Raw genomic sequence first — 19,264 nt, 5'->3', positions numbered from 1 at the left:
ATCACAAAACATAATTACTTTCAATACACACACAAACACATGCAGAAAGAAAAAAACAATGAAACCTATCTGATCTAGGGAAAAATAATAGTTTACACGTATAAGTTCATTGACCATTTTTACGCACTGGTTCTGTGATTTGGTTTTTGGCAGTGAAATCATATCAATTGAGTATATTGCATGAAAGTTTATCGTCCGAGGGATCCTATAATACCAATTCAAAGAAAATACACGGAAAGGTGGCTTCGTCGGGGAGAACGTGTTCGTCCTCCTAATGTTCAGCTTTATTTATTTAAATGATATCAGCCATTTTCTCCTTAAGTTTAGTCGGCTCGAACACCATAATGCCCGGTCTACACCAACATTTGCACTTGCAACGGTCAAACAACATCGACAAACAGTGTTGTGCGGAGTGAACTAACACTGCGTAATGAATCCCGAACAACGCCCCCTTTCGGGTTATCAAATCGTGAAGAAAGTGCAAAACATTCCACCATTGCGATCACATGAAACTGGAACGAGTCGGCGCTATAAAAGCTCTTGCAAGCTTAACTTCAAGAAAACACACTCCGCGTCAGCACAAACACTCACATGTGTGTATCAATGTTTGGCCAAAGTCTGTTCACCAAAAACTGCCGTTATTTGCATTCTATTGTGTTTCCTTTAAATCATTGTCTTCTGTCTTTTTTTCATTTAATGGGTTTTCCACCCTTGATTCCTAGATTTGACAAGTCTCCCACGAGGTTAACACATGGTATATCTACTTCCTGTAAGCAACGGATTAATGGACCATACTGAAGCAGTTTGTCGCCAAAGATTGCATAGAATCCAGGGATGTCACTAAGTCTTGTCCCGAAAGCGCTATTTTTGTTCTTAAAAAAAAAAAAACACAACAAAATTCAGGGTTACAAGGAACTATGCCACAACACTCATTCCTTTAATTGTCTAAGCATGGACTGCTTAGACAGCAACCACACCACAGGATATGTGGGACTGAAGTTCACTTTGAGACCTTATGGTAACCCCTCATACAAAAGTCAATAAAGGAATCATTGAAGACCATTAAAATGCTCGTTGCCATTTTCCCCCTGCATTCAACCCTCATTTTCATTGTAATGATAACAATAATGACGCTTATATTTATGATGATGATGATGATTATGATTATGATTATGATGATAGTGTCATTTAAGAATAATAAGGGAGGTGATAATGATGATAACAACAACAATAAGAATTAGTACTGTTATCATCACTAGTACTATTAGTATTGTCATTATCGTTGTATATGTTATTGTCATTATTATTGACATAATTACTGATATTACCACTGCCTGTATTGTTGTTGTTGGTGTATCTTTACGGCAAGCTTAATATGAAAGCTGTTTCCCATTGTCGAAAGAACGATAAGGGCTTTCTAGCCACCCGTGACTGTGCCGATATGTCTCTCTTGGCCCGTTGGTCGGCACAAAGGGTTGTCGATTGTTGTGTTAAAATCGTTGTTAAAGGTCCAGTTTACCTTTGGGAGCAGTGATTTTAAAAATTCAAGATATCACATTTGATGCATATGTGTAGGTCTGTTGTATCACAAAATATCCTACCATATAAAATTGTCACAATAAAACCTGAAATAAAAGGAGATATCAGTATTTTTCTTCATAAACCATAACTGTAGACGGTTTAGTTTGGAAACATTTTTATTATAACTATTGTTCACGTTTTATGTATTTAACAATACTTAACATCGATAATACAGATTCAATTTTTTACAGTGCTGGTTTCTAACACTAAACTCTCCTTTCAGAACTATTTTAAAGCACTAATGCTGTTTTTTTGTTTCATCTGCAAATGGTAAATTATGCCTTTAACCTACACGCTCCTAAAAACGTCTAGCTTTTGTGATGGCGTATAATCAGCGTTTCATCACTGTTTCATCATTATTACTTTCATTAATTCTTGCTATTGTTGGTGTCTCATATTATTCTTAACTTCTAACCTTTGTTTTTACTTAGTTCCATCAGTGGAACAAAAAAAAAATGACTTACGCATTATTTGCGTATTCTGCGAGCATTTTTTTTTCTTTATTCATCAAATTTGACTATAAAAGTTTGTTCATGCTACCAGTGGCGGATCCAGGGGGAGCTCGCCGGGGGCCCCCCTATTTTTTTTAAACAAAAAAAATAAAAAGAAAAAAGGGGCGCCTCCCTTTGATTTTGTAAAGCCCCCCCCCCCCCCCTTCTTTACGGAATTCCTGGATCCGCCCCTGGCTACTGTGTATGGGTCGCAACAGTGATATGTATTCAATGACTTATAAAAGCCAATTGACACTCACACACAATCACGCGCACACACACACACACACACACACTCGCACAAACAAACACACATGCACATACACGACACACACACATACATACAGCTTCTACACATACCCAAACACACCATAATACTCACCATCACACACATACACAACACATTCAAAATAATGATTTTCCCACACCGAGTGCCAATGACCCCGGAAATAACTCTTCCTCATCAACTTCGGGACAAGTATATATTATGTATATATTAATGATATAATAAATACATCAAAAACTCTTAAATTTATACTTTTTGCGGATGATACTAATATTTTTTTTTCTCCCATGAGAACCTCGAAACGCTATTTAATACTCTGAACACGGAAATAGACAAAGTCTCCCGATGGTTTATATGTAATAAATTATCCCTTAATGTCTCTAAAACAAATTTTATACGTTTCAAACCTACTGCTTCACAGAACATTAACAGCAGTTATAATATCAATATTGATGGATTATCTTTAACTGAAGTAAGATCTACTAGATTTTTAGGAATCACAATTGACTCGAGTTTAACTTGGAACGATCACATTCATAATATCCACACGTCCGTCTCAAGAACTGTAGGAATTTTATATCGACTGAAAAACTTCATTTCTCAAAATTCCCTGACTATTCTATACAATGCATTGATCTTACCACATATCACATACTGCAATATCGTTTGGGGAAACTGTGGCTCAACTAAAATTAATCCAATTCTTACTCTCCAAAAACGTGCTGTACGTTTGATTACCAATTCCCGTTACTTATCCCCATCCAATCCCCTATTTCGTCAACTAAAAACATTGAAAATTGAGGATCTTCACACCTTTCAAACTGCTGTTTTTATGTATAAATATACATTTAATTGTCTTCCAAAAATTTTTGATGGCTTCTTCACTCCAAATTTCACCGTTCATTCATATCCAACACGTCAGTCGTCCGATTACCATCTCGAAAACCCCAGAATCATTTTAGCTCAAAAATCTTTAAAGCACAATGGACCAGATATTTGGAATTCTTTACCCCCTAATTTAAAACAACGTACGTCGTTGAACATTTTCAAACGAGAACTAAAAAACACCCTCATAATCCAGTATACTTCTGACACATAAATATTCATACCACCTGGTCAACAAACACCCTAAACAATGAGTTCACGGCCATAACTGAAGTAACATTCACCTCATCACACTGATACACAAAATAACACTCAACGTACAAACCAAGATTCATCCCAACACAATGCACACCGCACTGCACCGCACGCCCTTCTCACAATTACTTCCCACTCAGTGAGTGGCAAGATTTTCTTTATGTATCTCTTCGTTGTGCCCTTTGCACAATTACCCCCCACTCAGTGAGTGGCAAGATTTTCTTTATGTATCTCTTTACCTGGGGCCATCTTCCTCGTCAAGCTTAGCTTATGATGATGGTCCCCTGCATTTCATTTTTATCATTTCCTATTGCTTCCTTTCATATATGATATTCGTTCTTGAAAAAAAAAAATGTATGTAAGATCCAAACGTTACGAATATTAGCTGTGTAAATGACTATGTAAGTATTTTGTTGATTTGTGGATTTGTATTGATTTTGAAATGCAGAATAAAAACTGAACTGAACTGAACTGAACTGAAGTGGTTTCTTTGCTTAAATAAAATGTATTCTTTAATAATTATTGTTCTTACAATCTGTAATGCAGCATATTATTTCACACCGATTGATTTTTGCTGTCATATGAAGTAAACATAGAGAAACTGAAAACATAATCGAGTCATTTTATCCTTAGGGAATCATTCGTTCTATATCATTTGTGCAGCATTTCACTTCGCCCCAATTGTATTCCTGTTCTAAATCTCTGCACCATAGGTATTGCCTGTGATGTGTCTCTATTGTGTGCATAATTGGAGCCGATGAACGATTTGAGCCGGAGACCGTCTTTCTTCAAATTTGTCTGGTTTTAAGTAATCGTAGAATAAAGCAAAGCATACGTTAAAAAATGTCGCTCGTTTCATTCACGGTTTTGATGGCAGAGTGTGAATGTGCGAACGGGTATTTTGACTTCGATCTAATGAACGAACGAAAAACATCAAAACCAAAATTCTGTGACGAAATAGCAATGTAAACATAAACATCACATATACTTTCTGAAAATATTGATTACAATACATGTTATGTTGCAGATCAGTAACTGTTTCAAAAATTATGTTTTTGCAGTCATAAATGTTGTTACAGAAGTTTTCATCAGTTCTACTCCGGAGTGCGAAATTTAAAGGGAGCTGGATAGACTTTAAACAGTTAAACCTGTTTTATAGCAAACAAACAAACTAAATATAATGCAGTATGAAAAAAGGGTAATATGGTGGGATGTAATGTTTCATAATATACTACGACATGAGGTCACTGATGATGAAAGCATAAAATGGCATAAAAATTTCATATAAAATGTTTCATCCTGCCGGGGAAATGCATGTCTTAAGAACTAAAACATTGAACAGCTTTTAAAATGACATTCTCCAGTATGTTTAACTTTAAAATCCGTCTCCAAGACAAACATACACACAATTATTACATCTACCTCTGAGCGAAACAAACAAGCTGTTAAATATACCCATTAACAGACGATGATAAACTTAATGATATGCAGTATGAAAAAGTGCAACATGACATAATTAATATGTGCCATGATTATGATATGCTATGATATAGTATTGATACTACAGATATCCCCTTCTATTATATACATGTACATGTACCCTACTGAAGGTGGTTGCACCATTACTTAGTTACATCTTGTACTCAATTGCAAATCTTGTTTATAGTAATTATCATGACACGATTAATATATTATATAAACGATTTCTTATTTTTATTTTTTGTTTTATTGATAATTACGATGAATCAATTTTGATGCCATAATGATCTTTATCATGTGATATGGAGTGACACATGAGGGCTCACATGCCCCCGGGTATTAATAGTAAATAATTTTGGGTCACTCCATTTCATTTTATACATGTATACCCCTGTATGTATGTTACATGATATTGTACTGTATATATTGCAATTGTATGACCAAATAAATGATAACGATAATAATAACAATTATGATACAATATACAAGAGCATAATGTCAATAGATATAAAAGTTCAGCACATTACATTCAATATGAAATGACAGTTCAGTTTAATGATGTACATAACATTTCCTATGAAATTGTATGAAAATATACGTCTACGGAAATTTCACGTTATTGCATCACTTACTTTGTGCCGTCGTAGTATATATCTATGTCCTGTAATCACGCGTATATGAACAAACCACAAGTAGATAGACATAGCTTCTGTAAGCTAAAACAACAACAACAACAACAACAAAATACTTCTAGATCCATCATCATAGCTGACCAATGAAGCTATAAGAACCGGTCATCTTAATTGGTCCATCTTCCTATGCTTGCAGGGTCAAAGTGCCCTGGGTGACCTCCTGTCGCAGGTGAACGCCAGAGGTAAAACTCTCTGTACAAGAGTCCTGATGAAAACAAAAGCACATCGTACGAAACAGCGTTGTAAACATCGGTAATAGACCTTGCTAAATTTGCTTCTATGATCAATGATTATGTCACTTAAACATCAGTCCGCCTTCAACCACATATAAGCATTCCTAAGATTCTGTTGTACTTACACTTTCAGTTGATGATGACAAGGAAATAAGGTTTCATCACACCGTTTCATCACATTATAAAGATTGCGTTATTTCTTTTCCCTTTGTATGTGTATGTGTGTGGGTATAAAATGTAAAATAGACTGAATATAATAACTGCTTTATCAGACATTGGTTTATGCCACCTATGTAAATATGTTATCATGTACTTGTGTATTTGTTTGTTTGCTTGTTTGTTTGTTTTGTGGGTTGGTTCGTTGGTTTTTAAGCCGGAATTAATTTAATGAAGATAGGTGAAAAAAGGCACACACTACCTGAATCTCAGGTAAAACTTGTCCACGCAAAGCCAGGGTTGAGTTGTCCAACAGTACGGTCAGGTCCTTCTGGACAGACAGCTGGCAGATAAGATCCATCCCTCAGAGAATGGCACTAGGGGTCATGGCAGTAGAAGCGTCCTTAGTCGAAGTCGTGAGTGGCGCTCTCAATGGCTCGGTCGCAAGAGACACGCCCCCTGGACTCGTTCCCGGTTGAGTAGCTCGAGTTGAAGAGGACCAGTTTCACGGTGTTGGCGAGGAGACGGGTAGGCCTATCCAGGTCGGCAGACGGCTGTTCCGGCTGAGTATGGCCATCTGGGTACCTCTCGTCTCGCTGACATTCCGGTGACCTATCCTGTAGAGGTAAAGTCTTGTTCGGGGACGTTACGCGCGGGTTTGGGGATATCAGCGCAGGGGGTAAAATTCGGGTAGCAGCGCATTTTCTTGTTAAGGATCCGAAAATTCGTGAACACTTTGGGGAAAACATTACCTAAACATGCATGTTTTTTTTTGCTTTACTTTGTTTCGCTTTCACTGGAGATATCCGTTTGTATATGGATGCTACTTTGAGGGATTTTCTGCAAAGACGGGCGAAGAAATGTTGCCAGAAATGGCTTGCAACATCTATTAAACAGCGTAAAACAAGTAAGGGATACCAAGACCACAGACCAAGCAATTGAGTCTCTGTGCAAACGTTGCTTAGTGAGCTTGCTGAGCTGGGTTTGTTTTAGTTTTTTTTTTTTTTTTTGCTTCATTTTATTTTGTTGTTTGGTTTACTTTTTTCCTTTGAAATTTCCTTCACAGATTTCCTTTAATTTTTTTTAGTTTGCACAGAAGTGGTGAGATGGTAATGTCATATCTTTATGAAAAAAGGGTGATCACAGGTGCTGCTGCTCACGCGTGCGCCGCTCGAGTGTCGACTTACTCACCTTGGCATTGACTGGCGGCCAAAGCCTATGATAGATGTATACTTACTGGGACCCACGGTACAGACTAGCTGACCAAGGGTGTGGTACGCCTCCTCAGAGCCGGCTCCACCCCCGGTGTCTCCGAAGCGGAGTTGGGTGACAGGAAGAAACTCCCCCAGAAAATCGTTGATATCGCCAGAATCCGACGACCACGAGCTCGCGTCCTTGTCGCAGTTGCAAACCTCAGAGGCGCCTGAAAACGAGAACCCAGTTGCGGGAAAGATGATAAATGGTCGGTATTATTTATGCAAAATATCTCTGCAAAGGTAATTCTTTAGATGTAACAAAACGTTACAACGTTACAACGTTACAATCCGAAAAAGGACTCTAAGTCCATTGTATTAAAAAAAAAATCCTATTTCCTACGGATTTCCAACTACAATCTTTGTCTTTGGTAAGAAAGTGTGTATCGGGCATTACGAGATTTTGTTCATCAACAAGACAAATACAGTTGTTTAATTGTGATTGCAAGATTCTGGAGGCAATCATTATTATTATTGTATTACCCGACGTACGATCTCATTGTTGACATGGGAAATCGATACGACCAAGTAACGTCATTGGATTATAGCATTTGAACGACGTCACCGGGAAATAAAGACCATGTGATATCATTATCACAGCCCCCATAATCATTGCCGTAACGAAGAACCAGGCACTGTACAACTTTATGTTCCTTTTTTGATATTTCGTCAGTATCGATTATATCTTAAACTTCGTTGTATCGTTTATACTTTAAACTCAGCTTTTATCTATGGTGCGTTATTACAGTAATTACACAGTTAATTTATACGTTTGGTTGTTGTTTTTTTCTTCTTTCTTGACTTATTCACTTCGTTTATTTTAGTATATGTCAGTCTCTTTAATATCTTTTTAAGCGTGATATTGTGTATGACGTGTGTTACACTTGTATGTCATTTTTATGAAGTCTATACTCCAGTGTTTTATCATGTATACTGTACACAGGGCTCCCCTGGAAAGCAGTTGCGAAACAGAGGGGACTACACTATTTCAATATGACGGAATAAATATTACGTCAGTAGAATGTAAACATACGGCTGCAGGAGCTGTCAACGCCGCATTCACAGGAAGACAGGTTTGGATCCGCAGTCCCCCAGTTGGTTCTGGCCGTCCCGTGTCGATCCACAAACCAGCCCATGTCATCCTTAATGAGGGTGGAGGCTATAGTGATAAATAGAAAATATACACACACAAAAATAAAACTCTGAAACATACATTTGTGAGGTCCATATGATAAAAAAAAACAGTTATGAAACACTGGAAATAGTTATTGAATGGGGGGGGGGGGTCGAGTTGCTTAACTCATTCCCAACAGAAGTCTTAGATCGCCTAGGAATATTATGGTACACCTCTGTTCCCATGGTTAGCTGGTTTGTCCAAATTATATTCCTATACTTAAGTTCATGTCTTTTCATTTTGGCAACTCAATAACTTTTCATGGACACTGGACTACATAAGATACTGACAAAGGACAGGAATTACCATGATGATCAAGTCACTCGGTATTATGAATATGGGTAATAAATAGATAAACATATTTCATATCTTTATATTTTAATGTCCATTATGTCACTTTATGCTCTAAGAACAAAAACGTGCCAATCAAAAAAAAAAAAAAAAAAAAAAAAAAAGACCGTATTCCATACAAGCAAAATCATGAAATGATGTGATATGCATTGCAGCAGCCTTTTCATACCTTTGCAATCATACGTGAACGATTGCGTGCAAGCTATGTGTCTGTGATTTGGGTCGTTGGTGAAGAGCGCGTCTATTTGCTCCTTCGTCAAACCGTCGTACGTCACCATCTTCTGGTACTCTCCCGCGGACGCCATACCCACGACGTGCGTGCGAGCTTCCGAGTCGTGCGGCAGAAGCATTTGCGCATGCGTGGAGTTGAAGGCTGGAACGCAGACAACTAATATTGTTGAAAAGACGAAATGAACACAGGCGTCAATACTCCAATCATTTCGCTTGGTCAATTCTTATAATATCTAGAGCTACGGTGAATTTTCAGAATTCAATTCGGAATAAATGCATTGTTTATTTGTGAGTAGTCATGTTGTTTTTGTTTGCTGGATAAAAATGATTTATGATTTCAATATTCCATGCCTTTATCTGATGATATACAGTGTATTTGCTGTTTTTTATCTATTATTTTCATACTGGTTCTTTGTTGAATGATGCTGGAATTCATACGAATTATTTTAATTATATTTTGTCCTAATAACAAATCACCACATCATCATCAATGTTTTGACAGCAGAGTAACTGGTTACGCTCTCTTCTTGGGGAAAAGAAAAGGACTTTGCATAGGTTTGTTCCGGTCTTAAAGGGATAGTACAGTATTGGTGAAGATGAGAATTGGGCTTTTAACTTTTTGCGAGATACCAAGAAAACACTTATGAAATAGTATAGAGCATACCAGTTTAAGAGGAATTAAAAGTATGTTTGATGAAAATCGGGTTTAGAATGGCTGAAACATTAAAAAAAAAAAAAAAGTAAAACAAAACAATCGTAATAAAGTGTGGGTCCCACACTCTGTTTTGGACATCTCGGCCATTTCAAAACCAATTTTCATCAAATAAACGTTGAATTCCTCATGGAATTACACGCCCTTTTATATTTCATAAGAGGTTTCTCATTATGCCACCAAAAAAAAAAAAAAAACATGTTAGAAACCTGTAATTAGGTCTCAACCAAAGCTATACAATCCCTTTAAGCGGTTGTGTAATATCTCTGGACCATTCTCCACTTGGTCTTATGTGCTAGATTATTCTATTAGACTGCAAACATTGAGTTCATAATTTTCCCACTTGATCGCTTTAAAGAAACATAAGAGTTTTTTTTTCACATTTTCTTTAAAAAAAAAAAAATACAAAAATTAAATTACCGAATGGCTTTATCGACAACGTATTTCATTTTACCATGTTGAATGAATAGAAAGGCAAATTATCTATCTGTACTGATACCCAAAAAAAAAAAAAAATGAATGAGAGGGTTTTTTTCTACAAATCACTTTGGCAAGGAATTAACATCACAATTCGACCTGACAAGAATCTATGACATAAACACTATGAAGACTATTAGCAATGTATCATTTACCTAGCCTAGCAGTTCGATGCATTAACATTACCATGTTACATGTATACACAGAATTGTTGTTCGTTGTCAATCGTACGTCGCACCACACGCGTCAAGCGCCACGGTGACGCAATCCCGATAATACAATAATGTCAATCAGACGTAGTAAGTAGTATTTTCTTCTTCTTTTTTTTTTCGGAGATACGTCGTAACACCGCTCAACGTAAATAGTACGCGCCACGCTATTACAACGGAAAGGCGAAACAAATTCAAAAACAAACAATCAATAAAAAAATACCCAACAAACAAACAACTAAACAACAAAGATCTAGTCTAGACTAATCTTACCAAGAAAGGGGTCGACTCCCCCGCTACCGTCCGGATCGATAAGGTACGCCCCGGCCGCTGTGTCTCCGTTTAATTTGACGTCATAGCAAGTTTCTGGAGGCTGTGATCCCGACGCTGATACAAGAAAATATACAAAACAAAACAAATATTGATATCCATGATTTTGCACATTTTGAAATCATTATTTCGATACATTAACATACAATACACACATGCAAAATTGTACATACACAGTTACAAACAAAGTACACCCGAAGACTATTAGCCATACATTCAAACACCCGCTTGCACTGGCGAAGACGACTTCTTTTTTCGTTGTTGTTGTTGTTGTTTCTGTTTCTGTTTCTGTTGTTGTTGTTGTTGTTGTTGTTGTTGTTGTTGTTGTTGTTGTTGTTGTTGTTGTTGCAGTGGAACGAGCACAATATTTTGCGACATTCCTGTATGAATATTTGCATCAAGTGTAATTTTCGCAACGTTCGCACATTATTTTCTATTTTGGAGAAAGATTGAATAACACTTCTTTCTCCCCACCCCACCCGTTCACTCTCTGTCTTCCTGTCCCTCTCTGTTTCACTCATTCGTCTACATTATCAGAGAATTAAAATAATAGGGCATACCTTCAGACACGCAATCCATGTAGGCAAACTTGACGACCGCCTCCTTGCTACCGGACGTGCCACCGGCCCGTATTTGAGTGACTGGAAGTTTGGTGCGGTCGGTGATCCACCCGTTGTCCTCCAGACGATTTGAAGAGCCCGCGTCGCAGTTGCAGCCCAGCGAGTCGTCATAGCAACTATTGAGGGCGCCTTTTTTTCACACGGTGGGAAAGAATAATCATACAAACAAGCAAATCACAAATCAAGGAAGAAAGGAGGAAAAGTAGTCCCTAGATTCAAATTATGTCACTACGGAAGTGAGAAAAAACAGTATGTTCATAGAACAAGAAAGGAAACTCACGCATACAAACACACACACACAGGCACTCACACAACTGGACAAACACGGCTACAAAATGATGATAAAAGGATGGGGCATAGTACGCATGTCTTGTAAGACTGCATGTGATTAATATTGCTGAATATCTGTGCCAAATGGCAATAAATGTCACCATTGTGCAAGTCCAATCACATTAAGACGCAATTATGTTGAAAATACGGACTGAAATTGAAATGTGGAGAAGGGAAAAAAGAAATGAATTAAAATGGCGAAAACGAGGGGAAGGAAGGGAGAGTATAGATTAATGGAGGAAAGCATTCATCTTGCACACACGCACACATAATAACATGTTAAAATGAAATACGTTATTACTTATATCTATATCTATATTACATTATGCTGAATATTTTACATATGTATTCCATGGCCCGAATTCACGAAGGTGATATAAATGAAAACAGGGTTTAAACCATGGACAAAAACCATGCAGCGCCAAGTGTCGCATGGAATATTTAGTTACGAAATAGGTCATTTCGTCGACAAAATGACCGTTTCGTCAAACGGAATTATCATTTCTTGGACGAAATGTTCATTTGTAGTTACAAAATGTTATTTCGTTACAAAATAATCATTTCATCGACGAAATGACTGATTTCGTAACAGAGAAGACAACGAAGGCAACGTTACCAGGCAACATCTACGCGCTTTACTCTTGATGACAGCTCAACTTCAGCAATCTTCGTATCAATGTTAACGGTGATCGGCAGTATCATCAAGAGCGCCCTCTACGCTACCGGGACTATGCACCTTTAACTACCCGTCCAGTCACTTACCACAGGCGCACTTGTTGGCTTCGCTCGTGCCCGCCCAGCTCGACGAACTCGTTCCGTCCCTGATTCCGTACCACACCGCATTTGGTGGATCAAGAGGAGCAGCTGACAAAGGACGAAACCAAAACACAGACAGAATCATGAAAACGGAATGATATGATATGTCGATACCGACTGGTCTAAGTATCTAGCAGTCTTTGAATAAGTTTTCAACAAGCGTACATATTTTCTTTTTCTATACTGACCACAATCGCTCACCTGAATAGAAAGTGGCAATCGCACTATAGTATGTTGTCTTTTAATTAAGTTGCTTTGCTTCCCCCCCCCCCCCCCGCTCTTTTGATTTCCTGATGCATGTATGATTGATAGGAGTCACCCTTTCAGTTAACCCCCCCCCCCCCACGCTAAAACTAATATCTTGCTTGGTTTCTTTTTCTTTAATTGTCCATTGTCTTTGTATTCTTACTTTGATAACATTATTTTATCTATACCAGCGCAAAACTGTTACATACTAACAGCTATACTTACACCTTACTAAACTACTCTGTTTTTCTCTCAACATATACATTCGAATAAAATTGTTGAATTATCAATGCACTTGTTGACTTTATATCAAACTATCCGAAACAACAGGAAACAAAGGAAAAACTAGAAACAAACGCAGATGAGAACATGTACTGCGGCTCTTTAGTCGTAGATAGTTACTATACACGATTATAGAAAGCCAAATGGGTCAAAAGGTCTGTTTTCCTACCGTTTTCACAGCTGTACTTGACGCTCTGTCGGCAGGCGTGTTCGCCGTCAACATATTCGGCGACGAGAGAGATCAAAGCACCGTAATCGTAGTTGAGATCGCGGGCGAACTCTCCGTTGGCACTGTACCCGTTTAGAGTGAACTCTTCAATGACATCATGCCCGAACCTCGTCACGATACCATTCTCCACTTCATCAAATGCACACTCCACTGAAATCCAATCGGGAAACATCGAAACTTATTTAGAAGAGAAGCACGAATAATTATAATTTAGTTGATTATTCTTTAATAAAGAAATCACACACACACACACACACACACACACACACACACATTTCATGGCACTGTAATTACAAAATGACTTTTGGGGACTTTGATAACGTTATAGAAAAGGCGCTGCGAACCATGCATCATGGTGGCTAGCCCGAGTGTCGCAGACCAAACGCATGCGTAAAAGAAACCACGCGCGCATCCAATTCTCACCGATCCACTTTGTCCTGTGCATCATTTGTATACTGTTTACCATTGGGAGCAGTGACTTCAACAACAAAAAATGTTAGAGATATCACATTTGATGTTTATGTAAAGGTTAGTTGCATCGCAAAACATCCTACCATGTAAAAATTTCACAATAAAGCCTGAAAAAGAAGGATATAATTTTTGCTATTTACCCCAATAAGCCATAACTGGAGACGGTTTAGTCAGAAACTTTTTTTTTTATAACTATCGTTCACATTAATACTTAGCATTAACTACACTGATTCAAGTTTTTACATTCGTTGTTACTATCCCTAACTACAATTTTAGACCTCTTGTGAAGCACTTAAGCTGGATATTGTTTCATCAGCAAAATAGTAAATAATGCCTTTAAGGTACCCGCAAACATGACCTTAGTCATAATCCTAAATCTAATAATAGATCAAAACATAGCACAACCTTAATCGTAACAATAATAAAGTCTTTGTAGAAAATAATATTGGAGGAATATTGTCGCAGGAGCAAAATTTAATGTCCTATCACCAGTCTACGGAACAGAGACTTGGCGAATTTCAGCTCTCCGAAGCTAAAATGTTTTTATTTCGAGTTTGACAATGGAACAACAGTCTCGCGCATATTATAGAACTCCCCCATTTTTTTATTTTTTTTTTTTTTTTTTGCCAAGCAACCGCGTCTTCGGAATAGCGACGGAGATGTGACGGATCTGTCCAGACCACTCACCTATCATGTAGTTCCCGGATGTTAGTTGTATCAGGAATAGTCCGTCCGTGCTTTCTCCATTTTGGTACGCCTCCAGGCACGAACCAGGGGGAGTCGCATCTTGAAGTCGCGGGAAAACAAACATCCAAAGAAAAACAGGGAAAACAAACCAACAAATAAATGCATGAATATAACAACTAATGAATGTATATACAAAACATAATTAAAAAAACAAACACAAGACATAGTACACAATTCAAAACAAAATAAAACAATACATAGTATCTAAGAATGTCAAAAGAGAATGAACAAAATCAATTCACTGGGTAAAGAATTTTGAGACACAAATTCTTTCATTAATAGATTTAACTATAAAGGAGACATTTTTCTCAAATTCAAATTCAAATTCAAACTTTATTTTCACTCTTTTGCTCTATCTTGCTCTGCTATGTAAGATAACTCTCTTGCTCTGCTATGTAAGATAATAAAGTGAATAGAGTGAAGATAAATAAGTAGATAAATAGATATAAGATAAACAAATTTTTTTTCTTGTGTGCAAAATAGTGCAAATAACCACAGCAGTAACAACTATAGAGTAGGATTTTGAAATTACTGCTCAGGTCCTGAGATGATAATTTTCTTAGCCATGCATCAATTAAGTGTTATAGTGATGTTTTATAACCATGACAATAAAAAAACAATCGAGGGAGTTTAACGTCAAAGGTTTTTTTTTCTTCCCTAGATATACAATTGCCCTTATTATAATCATAACTGACAACCAGCGTCAATGCCAGCTACATATCTAGCTCATTGAGATAAGATTTGTTGCCTTTCCTTCAAAAATTGCAATTGCTTATGTTGACGAAAACTGTTTGTAACTGTGCAAAGACATCATATTCCTTACTTCGTTCATCGAAGAGTACAATAAAACTTGAAAATCATCATTCCCCCATAGTCCCCCATAACACAAACAAACAAACAAACAAACAAACAAACAATCAAACAAACAGACAGATAGACAGAACGAAACGCAAATCATAACTTACCTGTATCAAAGCAGATGAGATCGCCGACGGTGTAATTGCCCTGATTCGCCGCGTTCGTGACCCCTCCCAGCACCAGCTCAGATATGGGTAACAAGTTCTTGTTGGTTATCCAGCCACCGTCCCGGTAGGGATTCGCCGATGCCTCGTCACAGTGGCACAAATTGCTGGAACCAATACAGTTGGAATCCTATATTCAGTTTAGAAAGAATGAAGGAAAGAGAAAGGGGTGAAGATGAAAAAAGAATAAAATATATGCCTCATCAAACGGATAAAAAATAAAATTTGCCTCGCATAGATACACAATGTGTGCTCCCTGTAACACTTACATGGTATATGATGGTATTTATGATCATTAAAATCATTGAAAAATACTTATTGCCTTATTTCCATTCCTGGAAAACCGATAACATTAAGTACTTTATCCGTCTAAGCTCTTAATGAACCTCGAGATGAGCTTCGATATCTGTGTTTGAGGCAGCTGTTGGATTAGCCATTTCTGACGCGAGAATGCGTAAACTTTTTTTAGTGTTTCACGTTTAGTCCCCCCAGAAATAAACAGTCTCATCATAACTATGGGCAGCACTAGTAATCACAGCGACGTGCAAAGTTTTCTCACCGCATTACAGTAGCAGCCGGTCGACTCGGCCTCGTTGCCAGCCCAGTACGCCATCTTGTTGCGATCTTTGTCCCGCCACCACGAGAGGGCAGTAGAGCTACTGTAGAGCTGGGACTGCTCGCACTCGTACATGAGGTATTGGTAGCAGAAGTCGGCGTTCGATGCCATTTCCCCGACTTTCGCTGTTTAGGTGAAAAAAAAAAGAAAAAAAAAAGAGATTTTAAAAAATGGAAAGTTTTAGTGTAAAAAAAAAAGAAAAGAAAAGTCAATCGCCACTTTCAATTGTTTTAAGGTAAGACGAGCATTAAATACATTGTAAGGGGGGAAAATATTTTTTTTTTTCAAATTAAACTGAGAAGAGATATAGATGTGAATACACCAGGTAGCTTTGTCTTAAGATTCACATCAAAGGAGCCGCAGCATCACCAGTTCTATTCTTTTTTATATCTTTATAAAATGTATAATGTTTGTTTTATGTTAAGTGCTGTCTGGGACAAATTATTTGTATATGACTCCATTTTCTCTCTCTCTTCTTTCTTTTTTTAAATCAACAACAATAGTTCTAGAATGATCAGAGGATACAAAGATACAGCTGAGTTTTAATGACGTTAAAAAAAACACACACACACACACACATAAAACTCCCAGATAACAGAGTATTCTTTTGGTATATTTACTTTTCGAAGCACGTCACTGTGAGAAACAATTAAGGTAGGCCTACATGAGACCTTCGATTTCGATCTACTCTAGAAACAATATACGTACAGATGTAAATATTGTATATTTAGGTAATGAAATTAAATGGAAATGAAGTGAAAATGAAGACGGAAATGAACATTACAATTAAATTGAAATGTACAAGGAAAGGGAAATGGAATGAACTGAAATGACATGAAATGAAAGAAATGAAATGACATGAAATAATATTTAATGTTCGACTATTCACATACCGGGGGCGCCCTCCGGGTACGTGATATTCTGCTCAAGAGTGCCGCCCTCGTTGGAGACCAATGTCCAACCCGTCTGGTCGTGCGTGACGGTAGTCATTATCGTTGCGTCGTTGACCACGAAGCCGAAGTTGCAGTAGGCCAGGAACGACTCCGATTCTCCTCCGTTCGCCGGGTCGAGGAAATAGTAGCCATCGTCTGTAAATCCATTGTTGTAGTATGATTTACAGTACCGGTAGTCTGTACGGAGGACGGATGTAAATTGATATTTTGGTATGTCGGTGCGATGAAATTATTCACGCCCTATAGACACACGTATGTAAGACTTAATATCCCATTATGATACCTCAGACACATACGCAAAACATGGGCAATCAAACAAACAGTTGCTCATATTATTACACAGGAGATATAAGGAAAGCATTGCTCTTCTAATTTCTCACGAAAATATATTTTCTTGATATCGTTCGTGTATCATGTCACATCTAGAAAGTCACATAAAAACTCATGCAATCAACCAAAGCATTAGAAATGAATGAGTTTTGAACGACTTAACTCAAAATTTAACAGAGTGTAATCGTTACTCTCTATAGTTTTACTGAATCTACGAAATATTTTTGGGAAATTTCCTCTTTACCAAATTAAACGGAAAACGAGACCCATGTTGGGTTGCTCATGCAAAGTGAAAAGTTATTTACCTATTGAACACACAACGTAGTCGCTCTGTTCGGAGTGCCAATAGACTCCTGTGGTGTCGTCGATCTGGTATTTATTTGTCATCCATTCCTCGCATGTCGCGTCTGGAGAATGGGCGAAGATGCACAGGGGTGACGAGGTCGACGACGAGGGCGACGACGACGACGAAAAGGAAGACGATGAAGAAAGAGGATTTCAGTGTTAAACAATGATCAAGAAGGAGAACAATGAGAAAACATTGAGACACAGAAGGGTCAGAAGAAGATGAAGAAGAGAAAAAGGAAAAAAAAAGGCAAAGAAGAAGGTAGGAAGGAAGGGGAAAATAATTAGGGCAAGAGAGGGATAATGAAAAAAACAGAAAAGGGGAAGAAGAGGAGGAAACAAAAAAAAAAACCACAAAGAGAGCGACAATGACAAACAGACGAAAGACAGATGCAGACATTGGCAGAGGGCAAAGAATAAAAGACGAAAGAGACGGGGGATTTGGAGAAGAAGAAAGATCACGTAGAGGAGAAGGAAAGGAGGTTTTTAAAACATTCGTCAGAACTTTTCACGTTTACAATCTCACTCAACGTTTGCTTGGAAAGAGCAGAGAGTTAATGATAATGTTATGTCGACAACAGAATGCACAACAGATGCGCTATCAGTAACTGACACAATCAACGACAGTTCTCCATTCCGAAGGTTCGTAATTCCGAAGGCTCGCTAATTCGCATATATTGTTCTGATTTTCGGATTAACGATCCTCCGGAATAACAAACTTTTTTTTTTCGGAATGTACAAATCCTCGGAATAACAAACCTGCCGAATAAGGCCACATATGTTCGGATAAACGTGTCGGACACCTAAGTTTTATTTTGTGTGCTTTGGAATAACGAAACTTCGAAATAACAAACATTATTTCATTTTCGGCTTGAAGAACCTTCAGATTAATGAACATCATCTCACTCGATGTAGCAAGGAATGATTACCTATTCAGGCGTACGTCTATAATCGTGGACAGCGTTGCTGGTTTTAAATTCATAAGACGAGAAGTGCAAATAAACTGATTGCTGAATATAATTACATGTATATAAACAATTTTGTATCTTAATTCTGTAAATGTGTTTTATATTTGACCGATAAAAAGTAAGAGAGAGAGAGAGAGAGCAAACTAATGACTGAAAATACAAATTTACATCCTGTGGTTGAGCAACACCGTTAAGTAGACATAGATGCATCCTAGCCTGCGAGCTTTAAACCTGCGACGCAAACACTGCAAGGCGACACAGCCTTCAGGGTTGAACAATGGAAACTGCTGCCTCGCGCATGTGCAGAACACAGTTTTTAGCCGCTTATCGTCGTCATTGGCTTTCGCGTCGTGAATCGAAAGTTCGCTATTGCATAATCGGTTACAGCTCGTTATTCCGAAGGTTCGTTATTCCGAAGGCTCTTTAGTCCGAAGATTTGTTATTCCGAAGGTTCGTTGTTCCGAATTTCATTTTCGGATTAACGAATCTTCGGA

The 19,264-nt window shown here is 37.8% G+C and overlaps 1 protein-coding gene across 1 annotated transcript in view; it reads right to left on the bottom strand.

Annotated features, from left to right (window-relative positions):
* Positions 1-7,198: 7,198 nt before the first annotated feature.
* LOC140233887 (contactin-associated protein like 5-3-like) overlaps positions 7,199-19,264 on the bottom strand; it is a 33,728-nt gene continuing 21,662 nt past the window's right edge. Inside the window, exons 21-32 of the mRNA XM_072313974.1 lie at positions 17,763-17,864; positions 17,068-17,304; positions 16,118-16,299; positions 15,502-15,688; positions 14,477-14,575; positions 13,259-13,468; positions 12,508-12,609; positions 11,356-11,544; positions 10,739-10,852; positions 9,006-9,224; positions 8,345-8,470; positions 7,199-7,481 (exon numbers count right to left, since the gene is read on the bottom strand). Coding sequence (XP_072170075.1) covers positions 7,246-7,481; positions 8,345-8,470; positions 9,006-9,224; positions 10,739-10,852; positions 11,356-11,544; positions 12,508-12,609; positions 13,259-13,468; positions 14,477-14,575; positions 15,502-15,688; positions 16,118-16,299; positions 17,068-17,304; positions 17,763-17,864 — 2,003 coding nt within the window. The 3' untranslated portion in view covers positions 7,199-7,245. The remainder of the gene's footprint in view (positions 7,482-8,344; positions 8,471-9,005; positions 9,225-10,738; positions 10,853-11,355; positions 11,545-12,507; positions 12,610-13,258; positions 13,469-14,476; positions 14,576-15,501; positions 15,689-16,117; positions 16,300-17,067; positions 17,305-17,762; positions 17,865-19,264) is intronic.

The sequence above is a fragment of the Diadema setosum genome, chromosome 10 (assembly GCF_964275005.1).
Source record: "Diadema setosum chromosome 10, eeDiaSeto1, whole genome shotgun sequence".
Lineage (NCBI taxonomy): Eukaryota > Metazoa > Echinodermata > Echinoidea > Diadematoida > Diadematidae > Diadema > Diadema setosum.
The sequence above is the reverse complement of the archived record's forward strand: the minus strand, read 5'-3'. Positions and strand labels throughout refer to the sequence as shown.